A 20,951-nucleotide genomic window follows, 5' to 3' on the forward strand; every position below is an offset into this window, starting at 1 on the left:
TAATGTTCTACAACAGAGGGTCTCTAGGATTGACATGAACTTGAAACCTCAAATTCTATCCCCAGTGACACACTTCCTCTAACAAAGTCACAACTCCTAACCCTACTCTTCTCAAGTAGTGACACTTGCATTCAACTATATGGGCCTGAGCCTGTGGGACTGGTTCTTTGTAGATAGGATTACTCTGTGTAGCTCTGGGTGTCCTGGAACTCACTCTGTAGACCAGGGTGGCTTCAAACTCAGAGAGATCCACCTGCCTCGGCCTCTGTAGTGCTGGGATGAAAGGTGTGTGTGCCGCCACATCTTTCAAACTGCCATACCGCCTGCTGAGCCCTCTCTCTGGCCTACCTGAGAAGTTTCAATTCCTCCACCTCAGTGTCCTTAGTGCTGGGATGACAGGTGTGTGTCACCACACGCTGCAGCTTCCTTTGAGAAAAGGAGGAAGGGGGATCCCTCTTGATCCCATTTCACCTTCATCGGGTTGGTCAGTGGATCAAGGAGAGCTTGGGTCATGGTCAAGCCATTGCCCAATAAGCAGGCTGGCACTTCTACCACCTGGGGGTCAGGAAAGATCCAGTCACAGGCAGGACTGTGGGGTGAATGGGGTGTGGAGAACATAGCCCCACCTATGACCTACTGACCTTTGCTCCCTCCAGCCCCTGTCTCCTCCGTTTATTTATTTGTGCTTCTGATGGAATCCCTTCAGATCCAAGTAGGTGGCAGAGACAGCTGGCTTTTATTCCACACACATTAAATTTCACTAAAGTCTTCTGAAGCCGTGTGAGAAGGAAGCTGAGATTTGCGTTTATCAGGGCTCAGTCCTAGCCATAGCCCCGTGTCTATCAGGGCCCAGTCCTAGCCGTGGCCCCGTGTCTATCAGGGCCCAGTCCTAGCCGTGGCCCGTGTCTATCAGGGCCCAGTCCTAGCCGTGGCCCCGTGTCTATCAGGACCCAGTCCCTAGCCGTGGCCCCGTGTTTATCAGGGCCCAGTTCTAGCTGTGGTCTCATGTCCAATCTTTTTCTGGCAGCTGTGGGTCCTGTCTGTGCCATCTGACATCTCAGGATAATGGCAAAAACTAGCTGGCAGACAGGAGTGTGTCCCATCTCTTCTCTGCTGGACAAAAGTTGTGGTCTCAGGCAGTGCCAGGTGGAAAAGATGGATCAGGTAGAGGTATGGAGGCACACAATAGCCTCGTGTGCAAGCCTGGTTCTCCGGCTTAGGCACAGCTGGAGTCAGGACCACAAAGTCTTGCCCCTGAAGGTTGTTGTCCTCCCTTGGTCTGTGTTTCATGCAGTCACCATCGGCACTGCAGATGTGTGTGATTTTTGTTTTGTTTGGAACCCCTTCCTCTCTCCCTTTGTGTGTGTGGGAACGAGACTGCAGGCACCTGAGAAGTCAGTCCCCGTTGGGGCTGTAGCTGGCAGGTGTCGTGAGCAGCCCTCATGCGGGTATTGGGAACAGAACTGGAGTCATTCAGAAGAGCAGTAACACTGTTAACCGCTTGCTGGAGACAGCTCTCCCAGCAGCCCCCTTGGCCTTGGATCATCAGGCCTCAGGCTTCTCCACACTGGAATCCCAGGGTTAAAGACTGCAGACGCACAGCAACCTTGAAGTGCAGACACAAGTCAGGCAGGCTGGAGCAGTGGGGGTCCCTCCTTCAGTGAGGTGTCAGCGCTGAAAGCATGTTCCAGTCCCCTGTGCCCACGGAAAAGGTCCATTATGGCAGGGCACCCCTGTAATCCCAGCACAAGGGAAGTGGAGCCTGGAGGATTCCTGGGACTCGCTGGCCAGTCAGCGCTCTCTGGGATCAGTGAGAGGCCATGACACCCACATGAAGGGAGTGACTGAGGAAGACACAGGTTCCTATGTGTGCCGATTTCCCATCATGTCTAAGTTTCAGAACCGAATCTGTAGATGCATGCGCCTATATGTGTGTGCATATATAAAAACATATCTATTTGTTTATAAGTAGAAGCCTCTGAAAGTGCTCAAAACTGTGGTGAACCATGGACCTGTCATCCCAGAACCTGAGAGTGAGGCAGGAGGATCAGAAGTTCAAAGTCATTTTCAGCTATATAGGGAGTTGGAGGCTAGCCTAGTTTCCAGGAGAGCCTATCAGGGAGAAGGTCTGGGTGTGGTGGTTTAGAGTTGACAGCCAAGCACTGAGGAAGGTTACCACAAGTTCAAGGCCAGCCTGGGCTGCAAATGATACCCTACCTCTAAAACCACAACAACTCCCTCAGTCTACCTCACATCTGTCCACTGTCCTTGGTGCAGCTGTCAGCTCGGCCGCCTGCATCATCGACCACCTGTTTATATTACGTGGTACCTGCTGCCCTATTGTAATTGGCAAATGTGGGTGTGTCCACTAGTTCCTCACACTAGTGTCCCCAGTGTCCCTACTAGCCATCACTCTAGCCAAAGAGGAAGTCCTAGCCTTCTGTCTTCCCATTCTATCTTGCTGCCACCCTTGAGGTGTGCACTCACCATCGGTGACTAGGACCCCTCAGTGTGACTGGAGACAGCTGGCTGTGGCTCTTAGCCTGACTGCTTCCTGGCCACCTCTGCTACTCGGGAGGCTCCATCCATCCCCCCTTTTATTCCTAACCCAAGTTGGGTTTCTGGCCTTTCTGTGAGCACCCATGGAAAAGCAGACAGCTTTGACAAGACTGGGCTGGACACACAGCAGGGAGCCAGAGGTGCTGTGGATTCCAGGCCACGACATGAATTGTCTCGATGAGGGACCTACTATGTGGAGTGAGAAGGGGGACTGCTTGCAGTGAGCTTCATGTGAGCCCACAAGTCCCTAACGCTGCTTCAGCAGGCCCCACAATACTGCTCTTAGGCCTGTCTGACCCATTGTTCTCTCTCTTTTTTAATTCTTTTGTCTTTTTGAGACAGTTTCTCAGGCTGGCCTTGAATTCTCTGTTGTAGGCAAGGATAATTTTATTTATTTATTTATTTTTTGATTTTTTTTTTTTTTTCGTGACAGGGTTTCTCCGTAGCTTTTGGTTCCTGTCCTGGAACTAGCTCTTGTAGACCAGGCTGGCCTCGAACTCACAGAGATCCGCCTGCCTCTGCCTCCCAAGTGCTGGGATTAAAGGTGTGCGCCACCATCACCCGGCCAAGCTCTTACTATTTTTAAGTTAAAAAGTTTACTTATGCATCTGTGTATGTGTGTCTACAAGCTGTGTGTGCACGCGCACGTGCGTCGCCGAGGCCAGAAGAGGGCGTTGGATGCCCTAGAACCGGAGTCACAAGGACTTGTGAGCTGCTCCACCTACGAGCTGGGATTCGGTACCTTCACTAAATCAGCAGGTGCCCTTAACCTCTGAGCCATTTTTTCTAGTTTCAGTCTTTTTTCTTTCCTTTAGAGCGAGTCTCCTGTGTCACTGGCTGACTTTGAACTCACTCTGCAGCTAAGGATGGCTTGAACTCCGGATCCGCTGGCTCCAGCATTCTCTGCCATCACGTCCAGCACTGTCGCTATTCTTAAAAGGCGCGGCACATTTCTCCGATCTGAAACTTTATTATGCTAATCGTGTGTGTGTGTCGCTGGGGGCCGCACCCCGGCTTCTGTGTGCCGAGCCAGGCTCTGCACAGGGCTGCCCCTCGGGCCTCCAGCTCTCCAGGTTGTTCCCCGGCTGTGTAGCCCAGTAGCCCAGGGACCACGGCTGCTGTTTTACGCCGGTGCCCTGGTATATATCGGGCGCTCCATAACGCCTCAGTGACCGCTGGAGTCGAGCGAATGCAGGCACCGGTGCTGCCGTGTCCTCCGCCACTCGTCAGTCGGGGAAGGCGTTGAACCCACAATCAGGAAACCGCTGTCCACCGGCCGCGCGCGCCTCAGTGCGCCTGCGTAGCCACGTCCCGGTTTCCCAACGCTCTGCCCAGGTGCGCGCATGCGTCTCCCCCCACCCTCGGCCGCGCGCCTCTCTAGTGCGCCTGCGCCCTGATCCGGGCCGCGCTTGCGCTTGCGCATTGCTCTCCGGCCGTGGGCCCAGCCGGCGCCTGCGCAGTGGCGCCCGCAAGGGGGGGGTGAAGAGGTGGAGGAGGAGTAGGAGGAGGAGGCGGCGGCGAGAAGATGGCGACTTCGAACAATCCGCGGAAATTTAGCGAGAAAATCGCACTGCACAACCAGAAGCAGGCGGAGGAGACGGCGGCCTTCGAGGAGGTCATGAAGGACCTGAGCCTGACGCGGGCCGCGCGGGTGAGAGCACGGGGGAGGGGAGGGGAGGAGGGAGGGGAGGAGGGAGAGACGCGGGGGCGGGGCTGAGGCCGCCGCAGGTGTTCCCACGCCGCCAGCCGGTGCGGAGCGGCTGCTCCCGAGGTTGCTCTTTGGACTGGACAGGTGGTCCCATCACAGCCACCTAAGGGGACAGGTGTCATCCATCATTGCTACCCGAGGGGACGTGCGCCCTCATGGTAGCCATCAGAATGGACACGTGTCACCCCCCTTATTGCTACCTGATGGGACAGAGATTCCATCATTGCTACCTAAGGTGTCAGGAGCTATCCTTTATCACTACCTGTGGGGGTAAGGGGTCCCACTGTTGCTAGTAACGAGATAGTTGTCACCCTTTGCTACCTGAGCGCACAGTTGTCCACTAACGGAGAGGGATCCCTTCAGTTATCTAAAGGGACAGTTGTGCCTCCTTCGCTACCTGTCACCTGTGTCCTCCTTGGGTATACCTACTTCGGTCATGAAGTAGTTCTTGACCCTCTTGGATAACTGAGTGACCCTCTATGGGGTCTCCAGAGGTATGGAGTCAGCTGCTTGGTTCCCACTGGATGGAGGGTGTGACGGCTGGGCCATTTGGCTGGGCCATGACACTTGGCATGTCAAGTGTGTGGTGTCGGATGCTCCTTCATGTTCCTCAGTGGTCAAGGACATGATGGTGCTTAGTGTGGGTGGCAGGGACCCTCATCATGGGGCACTTCCTGCTTCCCAGGTCACCTGCCAGGGGCACAGGTCAGCTGGAACCTTTGGTAACATTAGCCAGTTTCTTGTTTATCTGAGACTGTGGTGTCACAAATGAAATGTGTGCCCATTTTCTCACTCACCAGGCCCAGTTCTCGTGTGATGGAGAGGGGACTCATGTTCTCCTGCAGCACATATAGAGAGCCATGAACAGTAGCAAGTGTGCCACCTCTGTGTCAGTCATAGGCCAGAGCAGCTGAGGCTGCTTCTTGTTTCCAGTGTATAGTAGGTGTCTGCATGCAGATGGAGTCAAATGTTTGCAGTGTAACCAGAATAAAGAGTTCCATGGCTCACATTTTGATGGAAGTCTGGTTTCCTCCAGGAATTGGGAATGAATGGTTGTGGAAAAGATTACTGATGTAGCACAGGCTAGCTCTGAATTGGGAATGAATGGCTGTGGAAAAGATTACTGATGTAGCACAGGCTAGCTTTGAATTGGGAATGAATGGCTGTGGAAAAGATTACTGATGTAGCACAGGCTAGCTCTGAATTGGGAATGAATGGCTGTGGAAAAAATTACTGATGTAGCACAGGCTAGCTTTGAACTCATCGAGTTGCTGAGGATGACTCTGAAGTCTTGATGCTCCTGCCTCCTTTACTAGAGCGCCACCATCCGTATGTGGAAAGGACACATTTATTGCGTCTCAGGGTCCTGTCCCTGTCCGGTGGCTGCACTCGTTCTGGGATTCCAGGCCCTCAGCTTTATCTCTGGCCTCCACCTAGCACTTGTCCATGCTTGCTTCCTCCTGTGAAATAATTGCGGGTTGGTGAGATAACACGGCAGGTGAGGATGCTTTCCACCAGCCCTCAGACCTGTCCTCTGATGTCCCATAGTGGACTAAGTTAAACTGTACACAACAGGGGGTGTGGTAGCATACTCCTGTATCTCAGCAGCTGGGGGTTGAGGCTGGAGCTGAGTTTGAGGCCTTTCAAGACAGCCTAGGCTATGCAGCAAAATAAATCTAAAAGGAAGGAAGGAAGAAAAGGGGGTGCTAAGTATATGGTTTAAAAAAGTGTGAGGACTGGATTCGATCCCCGGCGCTCTCTAGGAAGCATGTGCCCACCTGGCAGCCTGTGGAGACCGTCAAGCAGCCTCAGGCCCGGTCGGCCTGCCTAGCTAACCACATCGGCTGGCTCCAGGGTACCTGGAACCCTGGGCTGGAGAGGTGGCTCAGTGGTAAGAGCACTTGCTGCTCTTCCAGAGGACCTGGGTTTAGTTCTCAGCATCTGTGTCAGGCAGATCACAACTGCCTGTGACTCCAGCTCCACGGGGACCTTGGCCTCCTCAGGCACCTGCACTTGTGTACAGGTGCATACACTGCCCACATTTAGAAAGTAAAAATGACTGGGCATGCCTTTAATCCCAGCACTCGGGAAGCAGAAGCAGGAGGAATTTGAGGCCAGCCTGGTCTACATAGTGAGTTCAAGGACAGCCAGAGCTACACATAGAAACCCTGTCTTGAAAAATGAACAATTTGAAGGCTCCTAAAGAACAATGCCTAAGGCTGGCCTGTAGTCTCTGCACATGTATGTGCACACATCCATATCAACACACAAAAATAAGAAAGAAAAAAAAGACAAAATTTACAAATTTAACATTATTGATTTATTTTGCGAGTCCTAGCTGGGAGGTCAGTCACCAAGCTGTGGGATCTGGCTCTCTCCACCATGTGGGTCCCAGGGTCCCATTCGGGCCATTCGGCTTGGCAGCAAGCCCCTTCCCCTCCACCTGCCGAGCTGTTTCACCAGCTTGTGCCTGCAGTACTGCTGCTCCTGGCTCTGGGGGATGGTGCTGAATTAGTTGGTCTGTTGTACTAAACACTTGGGGATCCTCAGCGCTCGGCGCCTTAGGACCTGCATCCTTGGACTCAGTGTCTCTGCCACATGTCCCGATCCCTGTGTCCCAGGAAGATGGCTAGGGCCAAGTGGCTGTGTAGCCCATGCAGAGAGAGGCCTGGTGACCTGAGCAAGGGGGCAGGCAACTGGTGAGCATGGAGTAGCAATGGGGTAGTGTGTGTGTCACCTGCTGACCATCGGCTTGGGACACTGGGTTCCTGGTGCGACTGAGTATCTTAGGCCACAGGACCTGGGCCACAGAATATCTTTAGTCAGCTAGGTGTGGAAGTACGCATCTGATGTCCCGGATGCTCTGCAGACCGAAGCATGAGGATCCTAGAGACAAGGTATTTGAGGCCAGGCTAGACCACACAACAAGGCCTTCTCCTCACAGAAATAGTAATACAGGATGTCCCTGCCTGGGCTGAGTGGTGGCATTCTGGCCTTTACCTGGGACAGGGGTGGCTTTGTTGAGAATAGGGCCTGGAACGTTTGTTATTCACTCTGTGTGTGTGCGCGTGCATATGCCATAGCACATGTGTGGAGATCAGAGGACAGCTTGCTGGAAATGGTCCTTGCCTTCTCTCAGGTGAGTCCTGGAGATCGAACTCAGGTCATCAGGCTTGGCAGCAATCACCTTCATACCCGCTGAGCCATCTAGCTGGCCCTTTAAAATTATCCCTTGCTGCCGGCTACCAGGGCTGTCTGTTACCATCTGTGACCTTTGCAGAGGAAACACCCCAAGCTGTTGTCAGGAGAATAGGGGTGACATCCTCATTACTGCCCCCCTCTAGAAGCTCCTCCAGGGTGTGGTGGCAGCCCCCAGACCTGGCAGTGGGCTTTCCTGTGAAAGGACTCTGATGGGATCTGATGAGGTCACTAGAGGTGGCTGGGTGCCTTCGTGCACTTTTCCTCCAGCTTTCAGGAGGCTGAGGTGGAAGGGTCAGGAGTTCAAGGTCAGCCTCAACTACAGGAGACCCTGTCTAAAAAAACTAAACTGAGAAAAGTAAAGAAGATAAGGTAGCCTTGTGAGAGCAAGGAGAGTGAGGGGGCGGGGCAGAGCCCCGCAGCTTCTCAGAGACTGTGCACCTGTAGAGTTGAGCAGGCACAGGATCCCATGACACCCTGGTGACAGATCTGTCCCCAGGGTCTAGATGACAACATCCCTGTCATTTCACAGCTATGTTTTTGTTTTTTCTTTGTTTTCTTTCTTCCTTTTTTTTTTCTCTTAGAGATACAATTATAAAATTTCTGGGTGTAGCCCTGTCTGCCCAGGAACTCACCCTGTAGACCAGGATGACCTCAAACTCACAGAGATCTGCCTGCCTCTGCCTCCCAAGTGCTGGGATTAAAGGCTCGATCCACCAGCACCTGGCTTTTGTTCCGGTTTGAGATAGTCTCACTCCATAGCCAGTGACAAGGTGATGAGGAGAAGCTGCAGTCCGGGCTTCTGTGGGTGTTTGTATTGTGTGATGTGATGTGTGTGCCCGTGTCCACATGTGGGGACAGGGTAGAGCAGGACATCAGGTGTTGTGTGTGATGTGATGTGTGTGCCCGTGTCCACATGTGGGGACAGGGTAGAGCAGGACATCAGGTGTTGTGTGTGATGTGATGTGTGCCCGTGTCCACATGTGGGGACAGGGTAGAGCAGGACATCAGGTGTTGTGTGTAATGTGATGTGTGTGCCCGTGTCCACATGTGGGGACAGGGTAGAGCAGGGCATCGGGTGTTGTGTGGGGTGTGTGTGTGCACATCTGTCCATGTGGGCACAGGGCGGAGCAGGGCATCGTGTGTTGTGTGGTGTGTGTGTACACATCTGTCCATGTGGGCACAGGCAGAGCAGGGCATCGTGTGTTGTGTGGGGTGTGTTTGTGTGCATGAGTGTACATGTGTGTACACATCTGTCCATGTGGGCACAGGGCGGAGCAGGGCATCGGGTGTTGTGTGGGGTATGAGTGTACATGTGTGTACACATCTGTCCATGTGGGGACAGGGCAGCGCAGGGCATCGGGTGTTGTGTGTGGTGTGTGTGTACACATCTTTCCATGTGGGCACAGGCAGCGCAGGGCATCGGGTGTTGTGTGGGGTGTGTGTGTACACATCTGTCCATGTGGGCACAGGCAAAGCAGGGCATCGGGTGTTATGTGGTGTGTGTGTACACATCTGTCCATGTGGGCACAGGCAGTGCAGGGCATCGGGTGTTGTGTGGGGTGTGTGTGTACACATCTGTCCATGTGGGCACAGGGCAGAGCAGGGCATCGTGTGGTGTGTGGTGTGTGTGTACACATCTGTCCATGTGGGCACAGACAGCATAGGGCATCAGGTGTTGTGTGGGGTGTGTGTGTACACATCTGTCCATGTGGGCACAGGGCAGAGCAGGGCATCGGGTGTTGTATGGTGTGTGTGTACACATCTGTCCATGTGGGCACAGGCAGCGCAGGGCATCGGGTGTTGTGTGTGGTGTGTGTGTACACATCTGTCCATATGGGCACGGGGCAGCGCAGGGCATCCTGTGTACTTCTCCAGCACTCTTGGTCTTATTCCATTCTTTCTGCGCTTCTTGAAGTTATAGGAATGTGTGACCGTGCCCAGTGTTTGTTTCTTTGTTTTATTTTATTTTTTGAGACAGGGTTTCTCTGTGTAACCCTGGCTATCCTGGAACTCGCTCTGGAGACCAGTCTAGCCTCTGTCTCAAGTGCTGGGATTGAAGGTGTGTGCCGTTTTCTAAGGACGCAGCCTCAGCCTGTGCTCGCCCAGTGAGTGCTGCTAGTGCTGACCCATTTCCCAAGCCGCTGTGCTCATTGTTCTCTGAAACAGGGTCTCTGTGTAGAGTCTCTGTGTAGAACTTGCTCTGTAGTTCATGCTGGCCTCAGATTTAGAGATTCCCCCTGCCTCTGTCTTCTCGGTACTGGGATTAAAGGTGTGTGACATTAAACCTGGCCCCTTGGTCACTTAAAAAAATTATTTACTTACTTATTTTTGACTTATACTATGTACATGAGTGTTTTGCCTGCACGTATACATGTGCACAAAGTGCATGCTTAGTTCCTAGGTCAGCAGAGGGGGCATCAGATCCCTGGGAACCTCTGTAAGAGCAGCCAGTACTCTTAACTACTGAGCCATCTCTCTAGCCCTAGACCCCAGGATTTAAAGACAGTGTGAGCGTGGTGATACGGTATGTTCCAGTGGGAAAAGTGCTGCCCAAGTCTGATGACCTGAGTTTGTCCTGGGACCCACATGCCGTGTCTTAGGTTTCTATTGTAATAGGACACCACAACCAAAACCAACTTGGGGAGGCGGGGATTCTTTCATTTAAAACTCTCAGCCCCCTCTCCATTAAACAAGATGCATGGCAGTAGCTGATGCAGAGGCCATGAAAGAGCGCTGCTTACTGGCTTGCTCATGACGTGTTCAGTCTGCTTTCACCATCCACAGTGAATCAATCATTAATCAAGAAAGTACACCACAGCCGGGCAGTGGTGGCGCACGCCTTTAATCCCAGCACTCGGGAGGCAGAGGCAGGCAGATCTCTGTGAGTTCGAGACCAGCCTGGTCTACAAGAGCTAGTTCCAGGACAAGCTCCAAAGCCACAGAGAAACCCTGTCTCGAAAAACCAAAAAAAAAAAAAAAAAAAAAGAAAGTACACCACAGGCTAATCTAGTGGGGTCGTTTTCTTAATTGACGTTCCCTTTTCCAAAATGATTCTAGTTTCTGTCAGTTGGCATAAATATAGCCAGCACGTGGTAGAAGCAAAGTAACAACACCTGTAAGTTGTTCCTTCCCTTTTACCACACACACACACAACACCTGTAAGTTGTTTCTTCCCTTTTAACACACACACACACACACACACACACACACACTGGCATTCACATAGTCCTCCCCAAACATATAACACAAAGAAATAAACAGAAAAAAAGTAAAGCCGGTTATGGGCTGTATGGCCAAACCACACGTCAAGGCAAACAAGCAAGAATAGCAGCATGGCTCAGGGGTGGAGCCCCTGCCTAGGATCCCCCAATGAGGGGCTGTGGGCATGGCTCAGGTTGCCTAGAATCCCCCAGTGAGGGGCTGGGGGTGTGGCTCAGGGGTGGAACCCCTGCCTAGGATCCCCAGTGAGGGGCTGGGGGCGTGGCTCAGGGGTGGAGCCCCTGCCTAGAATCCCCCAGTGAGGGGCTGTGGCTGAGGGGTGGAGCCCGTGCCTAGGATCCCTGTGAAAGTGGTTCAGCAAGGCAATTTCTTCTGTTGACTCGGTTTCCAAATTCAAGTTTGTGTTCCTCCTGTCCTGGGAGGCAGAGCCTGCAGCCTTTCATTCCTTGTCACAGTTCTGGTGCTGGCAATGGCACCGTGACCTGCAGCTCTTATTTCTGCAGACAGTGTCCACTGCTGGTTGCATGGAATGTGTGCCTGTGTTAGTCCAGCAGGTGGCCCAGGGTAAGAGGCTCTCTGGGGGCTGGCCCTGGTCTAGGTGCCTCTGTTCACATAGTCAGGAGGTAGTGCTGGTGAAGGAGCATGGGACCGCATGTGTGCTGTCAGGGTGTTCCAATGAAGCTTGAGCAGATACTTTTCCACTAAGCCACACTATCACCCCTGCGTTTCAGTTTTGGTGACCCCAAATAAAACTGTCTCCCCTGGGCTTCTCACAGCGTTGTGGACCTCTAACTGGTGGTTCTGTCCCACATCTCAGGGCTCACAAGGAAGAGTAGCCAGCTGTCAGTGTTTGCAGGTGGGGCATGGCAGGGTGGAAGAGAGAATGAGCCCTCTGCTGGGGACCAACTGGCTGGTGGCCCTGGGACAGTGGCACTGTCACCAGGCAGGAATTCTCTCTGCAAGCTCAGGGTGCAGGGTACTGTGTTTCTCTTTCATAATTTCCCAGGGTCCGTGTCCAGTATATACCTGTGACTCCTGCCTTGGCATCTCATGTTCCCCGATCATGGTCTCTCTGATTCGTTGTTTGGGGCTAACTGGACTTAACTGGGTTATATTGGGTGAGTTACTGTCTGTGCTGACGGCTTTCTAGTTTCAGCTTGATCTCATGTAGACACAGGAATGGGGTACAGCTGGGGGATAGCGGGACCTGGTTCCTGCTGAGGAACTCGGTGGGCATGCCTGCCATCCCCGCACTTGGGAAGGGGAGGCAGGGAAATCAAGAGCCTAATGTCCATCTTGACTAGTTTGGAACTCTGAGTTGGCCAAGAGCTGGGGAGGTGGTTTCATTGGTGAAGTGTTTGGGGTGTAAGGGTAAAGACCCAAGGTTGACCACAGAATCCCTGGAAGAATCTGGGTCCATGCCACATGTCTGTGACCCCTGCACAGGGTCAGAGATGGGGAGGTGGTTCCCAGCACTGCCCAGCCAGTAGGCTGTGGTTTACTGAGAGAGCTCATCTCGGGAGAACAAGGCAGGAGCAATTGAGGAGACACTGTCAGCCTGTGCCTCCATGTGCTGATGGCTGTACATATATGCAGCACACAGACCAAACCCCCAAAGCCAGCAGCAAGTGTGGTGGTGCACGCTGTAGTCCAGCATGGAGGAGGGAGAGGCAGGAGGATCGCTCATCCTTGAGCTCGGCTTTGGTTACATATGGAGACTAACCAAGCAGCCATCAGTGCACCCCTGCTCAACTCATTGTTGAGGCTGAGGCAGGAGGATTGTGGGTTCCAGGCTAGCTTGGCAGCAAGGCAGACCCCCACCCCGCTCTTCTAAGAATAGCTCACCCAACACTAAAACTACCTCATGGGTGTTGTGCAGTCACAACTGGAGAGAGGAGGTCTGGTGTGCTGCATGTCACGGGCAGTGCTAGGCTACCAATAGTGCCCCTGAGATGGAGCATGAGACCCATGCTCTTGTGTTACAGAGCATGAACTAGGCAAGCCAGACTGACCCACAGCAGCCGGAGTGATTTCTAGCATATCATGCAGTTTGGGAGCATGCCAGCCCATCAGGCTGTGGTAGGGTGTGCCAGTGTGCCAGAACCCTGTACAGAGAAAATGGCTCTCAAAGTAGAGACTCTGTGGTGGGTGTGGCTGGGGGAAGTAAGCAGGGGGTAGCAGGAACCATGGAAGACTACAGAAAAAGGCAGTGTGAGAGACACTGGTGTGGAGTTGGCGGTGCCCATCACACATCTGTGTTACTCAGGTGACTTCTAACCTGAGTCTCGGGACCTTCCGACCCAGAACATTGACCCCGTCACACACTGTTTGGTGTGAGGCATGGCGTTTAGAACCTGCATATTCTCACATCTGCCTCCAGACAAGGTGGTCACTTGGCAGGGACTGTCCCTGTGTGTTCCATAGCAGCAGGGAAGGGTGCAAGGCTTGAGGAAAGCTCAGGCACTAAGGCCATGGCAATGACAGGTCAGTGTGGGGGTTGGGAGACTGTCCTGGAGCTTATGGGCAGCTGTGGCTGGGGATAGCCTCCTGCACAGCCTGCTCAGATGGTGCCTGTCCCAACCAGGTGTGGCCCTGTGGCCCTGGCTGGACAAATGAGGAAGTCACTGTGAGCCTTGAGGGCCACAGACACGTAGTCAACATTAGCATTTGCTGAGGGGAAATGAGATATGGCTAGCCTGCTCCTCCTAGAAAGAGCTGCAGGCCTGATAGGTTGGCCGCCTCCTGTGCTCACCAGCTCTGCACCCTCTTTGGAGAGGTGAGGCGGACTTACATGGACTCCGTTTACCCTTGTGAGGAAAGAGATCAGTGCAGCAGCTGGCTGTGATGGGCTGTGTTGCTGGTAGACATCTGGGGGACACTCAGCAGGTGATGGTATCCAGACAAAATTCAGCGGGCACTAGCTATACTCAGCAGGCGTGGGGTGTGTACATTAACAGCTCCAGGCTGCACTCAACAGGCACTCAGCAGGTGTGCAGTGTATTCAGCACTCAGCAGATATGCAGGGTGTAACCCTGAAGGAATGGTTCCTGTTGGGTACAGATACACGGCTTTTCTAGTGGGAGAGGTCCTGTCACCCATGGTTGGAGGTTCATAGCTCAGGGACAGCCTGAGCTACTCTCAGGGTTTTGGCAGGCAGCAGTGGTGACTAGTTGAATGTACAGCCTCTGGCAACTTGGATGACTTCTAGACCAAGTGCTAACCTTGCAAGTAGATGCTTACCATGGGATGGCCTGGGAGGGTCTCTCCACTCAGGACTCTCCACTCAGGGGACTCTCCACTCAGGAGTTCTGCCTCCCCCCTCCCCAGCATATACCCCATTAAATATTACTTCAGCATCAGTAGAGAAGCAGAGTTAGCATCCCCATCTGGGCGTCAGTCCCCTGTCAAGGCTGGATATACAGACAGGAGCTGCACTCCTTGTGTCCACCAAGCAGGCTCCTCAGTTCAGTTGTTTGCTTCTTGTTTTGTAGTAATAAGAGCGGCGGGGCTGTGTCCCCAGCACCCCAGTCGCTTGGCTAGCTTATGCCCCGAAATAATTACACACAAACTGTATTCATTTAATCACTGCTTGGCCCATTTCTATCTAGCCTCTTCTAGGCTAATTCTCACATATTAATTTAGCCAATTTCTAATCATCTGTGTAGCGCCCCTAGGTGCGCTTACCGGGAAGATTCTAGCCTGTGTCCATCCTGGGTCGGAGCTTCATCGCGTGCGTCTGCCTGGGAGCTGGGAGCATGGCGTCTCTCTGAGGCGTCTGCTCCCGAGAGGAGAGCTGTGGAGTCTGAGCTCACTTCCTCTTCCTCCCAGCATTCTGTTCTGTTTACTCCTCCCACCTATCTTCTAACCAATGAGGGCCAAGCAGTTTCTTTTTATTTAACCAATGACCTTCCTCCATCATTTCCCCTTTTTCGGTTTAAACAACAACAACAACAACAAAAAAAAGGCTTTAACTTTAACATAGCAAAATTACATATAACGAAACAGTTATCAAGTAAAAGTTACAATAATCTTTATCATAAGTAAGGAAAACTATAACTATAACTATAACTAACTATTCTTAACTCCATCAAAGACTCCAGAAAGATACAATACTACCTAAGCAAACAAGAAAAAAGCAACTTTTAAAACTCTAGAAATGACAGAGACATCTCGCTGCCTGGACAGTCACCCAAAGTTTCTCTGTACCGTTGGGGCATCCATCTTTAGCCTTCAGGCCCATGGTATCCATCAGACATTTCCATAAAGCAGGAAAATTTAAAGTCAGTTCAGTCACTATCTGTTGTGTCCTGCAGAATGTCTCGCAGACTCTTTCATGAATCAGGAACCCCGAAAGATCATCTCACCTTAGGCAAGTTCAGTAGTCCTCTCTCTGTGGGTTCTCTGTGTCCAGTTTATGCAATAGTCCAGGCAAGAGCAGTTTCTTGCCCAAATGGCTATCAAACTCCATAACGAGCCTCTTCGATGCCCATCTTCCTCTTGAAGTAGATTGGTGCTGCCAGGAGCAGAGTGTCTCATTGTCATGAAGTCCTAAGTTATTAAAACATTTAAAATGCCATATTTTATAATCTTTGAAAAATATGAAGAATGCCTATCTAAAATATATCTACTCACATCTAGAAAATATTAATTAACATGACTACAAACTTGACTATTATTTATGATTATCCATCAACAACCTATATTCCCTAATTATACATTACATTTTAATAATGAACTACACAATCACAATACCTTAATCAATATCAGAAATACATATACATATAACAAAATTGACTGTAAATCTCTATCAATAAAGCAAAATCTATACTAATGCAAATTATTTATACCTATATCATATCCCCCTTTAAATGTAAATGAACATTTATAAACATTTTTTGGGAATATGGGCGCAGTTTTTTCTCTCCAAACTGCTTCCTGCTGAATGGGGGCGTCGTTAATTAGGTCTTTCATGGTATAACCTGTGTGCTAGTTTCATCTCAGTTGGCAGTTGAGCGAAGCAATTTTCTGAAGGTGTTCACACCAACCCTTCAGGAGGGCGTGGTCCATCATACCAAATCGGAATAGAAGAAATGAACATGGTCTTATCCTCTGTGAAAACAAAATAAGAAACTCCTTTCCAAAGCATCATGTCCTTAGATCCAAATTTCAAAGTCAAGGCATCAAAATATCTATGTTGGATTAGTTCAGCAGAATTTATAAATAAATATCTTTTAGCATCTGTTGCTCCTTTCTCAGCATTTAAATAATTTAAAGAGAGCATAATAGCATACAGTATCAAAATTTTCTGTGTATTTTCCATCTTTGTGTAGCTTTGTTTTAACCTCTATTTTGTTTATTTTTACTTTTAACTCTTTGTTTTTTGAGACAGGTTCTCTGTATCTTTGACCTGAAGTAACTCTGTAGACCAGGCTGTCCTTGAACTCTCAGAGATCCACCTGTCTCTGTCTCCCAGGCATTGGGATTAAAGGTGTAAACTACTGCACCTTGAACTCACCGAGATCTGTTTGTCTCTGCCTTCTAGGCACTGGGATTAAAACGTGTGCTACCACAGAGGTCAATCTCCCTCTGCCTCCCAAATGTTGGGATTAAAGGTGTGTACTACCACACCCAACTACTCTCTTTTTTCCTTATTTTTGTTTTTTACTTTAAGAATTTTAACTTTTAGTCTGCATATATTTTTAACACGCTGTAAATTATTTAAAAATTTTCTTTGTCTTTGAATCTCTCTTTTTACTGTATCTCTCTCTCTTTTTTTGACCACATGAGTCTTTCATTTACCAAGCAATATCAGTAGGATTAAAGGCGTGGCTTTGGCGGCTAGATCTAGCCCATTCCTTAGCTTTCCAGCCTCATGGCTGAGGTACTGGCTGTAGCCATGTTTACTGCCACAACTCTATGGCATTTCAAGGTCCCTGCCAGCAAGCGAGCTTCAGCAGCCTGTGCTTGCAAACCGCACGAACCGCCTGCGTAAAAGAGTCAGAGTTTGCCCTGGCAGGACAGCCCAGAAAGCCGGCATTTTTAAATGGTGCAGCTTTTTTCCTGCTACGGCTGAAAACTGAAAAGCATGCGTTCAGCTTTTCGTCAACACCATTTAAGTGTTTCGTGGCAGGACCTCTTAATGAGCTGCAGGGTTTTGCAGCTAAAGCTGAGTCAGGAAGCTTCTCTTAGATGAGAGCGCTTGCTTGCCTCTAGCAAGCAGAGTGCCACAAATGCTTTAAAGCCAGAGTTCACGCTGGCAGCACAGCCCCAAGAAGCTGCGCTTTAAAATGACACAGCGTTTTTTCTGCTGCTGTTGCCGAATCAGGAAATCTCTCTACAGCACGCCACCAACAAACAGCAAAAATCTGTGTTAAACTCTCTCTCCCTTATTTTTAAGCCTTCTCAGGTTTTTGAAGTGGGTTTAGTCCATCACGTTGGGCGCCATTTGTAGTAATAAGGGCGGCGGGGCTTCGTTCCCAGCACCCCGGCCGCCTGCTCGGCTAGCTTAGTCGGTAGAGCATGAGACTCTTAATTTCAGGGTCGTGGGTTCGAGCCCCACGTTGGGTGCCATTGTTTCTTTTGTTTTGTTTTGAGGCAAGGTCTGTGTAGGCAATGCTGACCTTAGACTCTGAGTCCTCAGCGTCCCAAGTGGCAGTCCTCCTGCTTTAACTTGCTGACTGCCCATGTCACCAGAACGCAGCGCACACCTGAGCCACTCTGCACTGTGGCTGCATCGCTCTCACACCAGCACTCTGCAGTCTGCAGTTCCCCTCCTCTCCAGGGCATCCCAGGTCTTCTGCAGCTGTGCAGCCCGTGGCTCACAGTGGCTCCACGGGGTGACTCTGGAAGCACAGGCCTCTCCTTCTGTGGCATCGTGCCTCCTCTTTCCCTGTCCATGGCGCCTTTTGATGCGTGAATTTTTAATTTTGACCAAGTCCAATTCTTGGCTGTTCTTTTGTTTGTTTGTTTTCTTTTATTGCTTGAGTTTGGTGTCATATTCAAGAAATGGCTGCCAAGCCTGCATAGCTCCTGCCTTCCTGAGGTGCTGGCCAGGCTGCCTGCCTCATAGATCTGCAGCTTCTGAGACAGAGCTGGCCTTGGTGCCGGGCTTAACCTCGGGTCTGAGTATGAGTTCTGAGCTGTCCAGATTCCTGTCTCTGTGTGTGAGGATGTGGTTTCCCCAGAGCCCTTTAGGCAGAGGCTGCTCCTTCCCACCTAGTGCCTTGGTACCAATGTCAGTAGTCATGCGAGGGCTTGTTTCTTGTTGCTTCAACACTGGCTAGTTTTTTTGTTTTGTTTTTGTTTTTTAAACACATGGCTTCTCTGTATAACTTTGGCTAGCGTGGAACTCTTAGGTCAGTGTTTCTCAACATGTGGGTTATGACCTCTTTGGGGTCGATCAACCCTTTCACAGGGGTCACCTAAGACTGTCAGAAAACAGATATTTACATTACGATTCGTAACAGTGGCAAAATTAGAGTTATGAAGTAGCAACAAAAATAATTTTGTGCTTGGGGGCACCACAGCGTGAGGACCTGTGTTAAAGAGTTGCAGCATAAGCAAGGTTGAGACCAGACTGGGCTCAAAGAGACCAGAGAGATCCGCCTGCCTCCACCTCACAAGTGCTGGAATTAAAGGTCCACACTACCATGGTCTTCATTTTTTAAAATTTGTTTTTATGTTTTCTGGGGTCAGGCCACACATGTGGAAATCAGAGGGTAATTGGAAATCAATTGTCTATGATACTTAAAACATAAAGAGATGTACCGTCGACCATGTGACCGTCGACCATGTGGGCACACATTCATCATCTTGTGGGGATGGCCAGTCCATAGCAAGTCCAGTCCACTAGTCACAGAGAACAGGTAGGAGCAGATTGCGGTAGTCCAGGGCCTCCAGGCTCATCTTAGAGCCTAGGTGTGCACAGGGAGGTATTGCTGTTGGAGATCAGGGGATCCCTTTGTGGGGTGAGAAGGACTGAGAGATACTGGGGGCACACGGGGGTGCTGCATCCTTGGGAAAGATGAGCCCCATATCATTTCTGCCCTGGACAGGCGTCTACGTGCCAGGGAACCTCCCATATGTCCTGTCCCCATTCTGCCGGTTCTGTCCCTGCCAGAGCCCTGGCTAAGGTCTCATGCAGTGAGCTTCCCTGGCCTCTCCACCAGCGCTCTAACCCTGTGACCCCTGGCCCTTTGCTCATGCTGTGTCCTGTGTCTCTCTTTAACTCCAGAGTTGTCTTCACCTTTTGCTCACCCTTGTGCTGCCCAGGGCAGCTTACTCTGTCCCCTGCTGGGGGGGCCTGAAGGGTGGAAGAGGCTGCTGCAGGGTGCCCAGGAGACAGGCCCAGGCCCTGCCACTGCTAATTCAGTTACATGGTCTGTGTGTAGATGGTCTGTGTAGGAGGCACCTGAGCTGCAGTGCACATGTGCAGTTCTTGCCTCCCTTTACATGGTTCTAGGGACTGATGGCAGCCTGGTGGCAGGCACCCTAACTCCTGAAAAAGCCCATGTTCAGGCCTAGCTTTGACCTGGACCCCCCCCCCCCTGCAGAATCTCTGCAGATGCCATCTTCTTGGCCATTGCTGGGCTCACATGCTGGCAGTCACTCTGTGCCATCCTGTCCAAAATGGCCAGCCTGTGAGAAGAGCTAGAGATGGCCCTGGCTGAGCTGATCTGAGCCTGTAACTGCTGGGTCACCGCAGCTGTGTCAGCCCAAGGTTCAGGGGCACCATCGTTTCTATTCCCAGAAGTGGTAGTGGGGAGCTAAAGCTCCCAGCCAGGAATCCAAACTTAACATCCACCTTGGCTGCTATGGTGCAAGCCAGTCATTCTTATATCTCAGTTAATTTTTAAAAATAATTTAGACGTCAAGTGATAGTGGCACACGCCTTTAATCCCAGCACTCGGGAGGCAGAGACAGGTGGAATTCTGTGAGTCTGAGGCCAGACTGGTCTACAGGGCTAGTTCTAGGACAGCCAGAGCTGTTACACAGAGAAACCATGTCTCAAAACTAAAAATTAATTAATTAATTAATGAAATAAGATTTAGGCTTGTGAGATGGTTCAGTGAGTGAAGACGGTGCTGCCAAGTCTGACCCACACACGGGCCATGGCACATGCATGTACCCACCCCCCATCACATGGCTCCTCCAGCCAGACTGCAGTGCCTAGGTGGACTAAGGACAGTGATGTCCATCATGTCTCTTTTTGGACGTGACCTAGAAAGTACCAGAAATTCTCTGTCACCTGGAGGAAACCTTTGGTGGTTAAGTGTCCCTATCTCTTCCGAGTGAGATATGGGACTGTAATGACTTTCTTGTTAAATGGTGCTGGGTGGGCAAGTCTAGGCTCTTCTGGCCACCCACACAGGACCAGGACCTGCTGAAAACTGAACCTCAGAGTCACACGCCCAGCCCCTCACTGAGGGACTCCAGGCAGGGGCTCTAAAGTGAGTCATACCTCCAGGTTTCATTTGTAATAGACATCTAGTTCCATTAGCCTCAGGCAGGGCTGGGTTTGAATCTCATTTTTCTGTTTACTAATTTCTGTGACGCCTCCTTCCTGTGACACTGGGTGCATTTATCCTTCAATGTAACTGTTAACTTACACTTAGTTCTAGAACACTCCATGCCTATAAAGGAGAGCTTTTCACCACTAGGTCTGCTGCCCTACTGTGTAGGTCCAAGAACATATTTTGCATCCATGGGCTCACACATGATGTGGCCTTATTCTTCAGCTTCTGATGTGCAGTGGCATGTTTTCAAGGTCTGTCATTGTAGTATGTGTGAGCCTCCACACACCAGTCTATTCCCAGCCATACACTGCTGCGGGAAACGCTTTCCCTTTCTTTCCGTTTGCCATGCCACCGTGAATGTGTTTGCACTCTCCTGGGGATAGAATGATGGGCCACACTGTGGTTTTGTATTTTATTTGTGAAGTTCTGAGCAAGTTGACTTTATTTTAAATGGAACAGAAACCTACTGGTGTGGTTTAAAAAAAGAAAGAGAGTGTGAGCAAAGACATTTGAGCTGTGTGACAGAGCAGTGAGGAGCAGGCCCCTGTAGCAGTGACTGTAGAGGATGGTCTGCCAGGGCAGGCCTAGAATAATGTTGTGTAGAGAGCTGGATGCTAAGATGGCACAGGCTAGGACCAAAGACTTACATCATCTTGGGAGCTCAAGGAGAGCTTGGGGGTGGGAGGGCCTGGGGTTTGGATGTGTGTGTGCCTCTGCCTAGGGTAGATGCCACCCAGCCAGGGCCTGAG

The 20,951-nt window shown here is 50.9% G+C and overlaps 1 protein-coding gene across 3 annotated transcripts in view; it reads left to right on the top strand.

The window, feature by feature from the left end:
• Positions 1-4,032: 4,032 nt before the first annotated feature.
• Positions 4,033-20,951, top strand: part of Crtc1 (CREB regulated transcription coactivator 1) — a 58,594-nt gene continuing 41,675 nt past the window's right edge. For all 3 annotated transcript variants that reach the window (XM_041674432.1, XM_041674433.1, XM_041674434.1), the window contains exon 1: positions 4,033-4,210. In XM_041674432.1, coding sequence (XP_041530366.1) covers positions 4,085-4,210 — 126 coding nt within the window. In that variant the 5' untranslated portion in view covers positions 4,033-4,084. The remainder of the gene's footprint in view (positions 4,211-20,951) is intronic.

Source organism: Microtus oregoni, unplaced genomic scaffold (genome assembly GCF_018167655.1).
Source record: "Microtus oregoni isolate MIOR12 unplaced genomic scaffold, Mior012 000025F_ref0000491, whole genome shotgun sequence".
NCBI lineage: Eukaryota > Metazoa > Chordata > Mammalia > Rodentia > Cricetidae > Microtus > Microtus oregoni.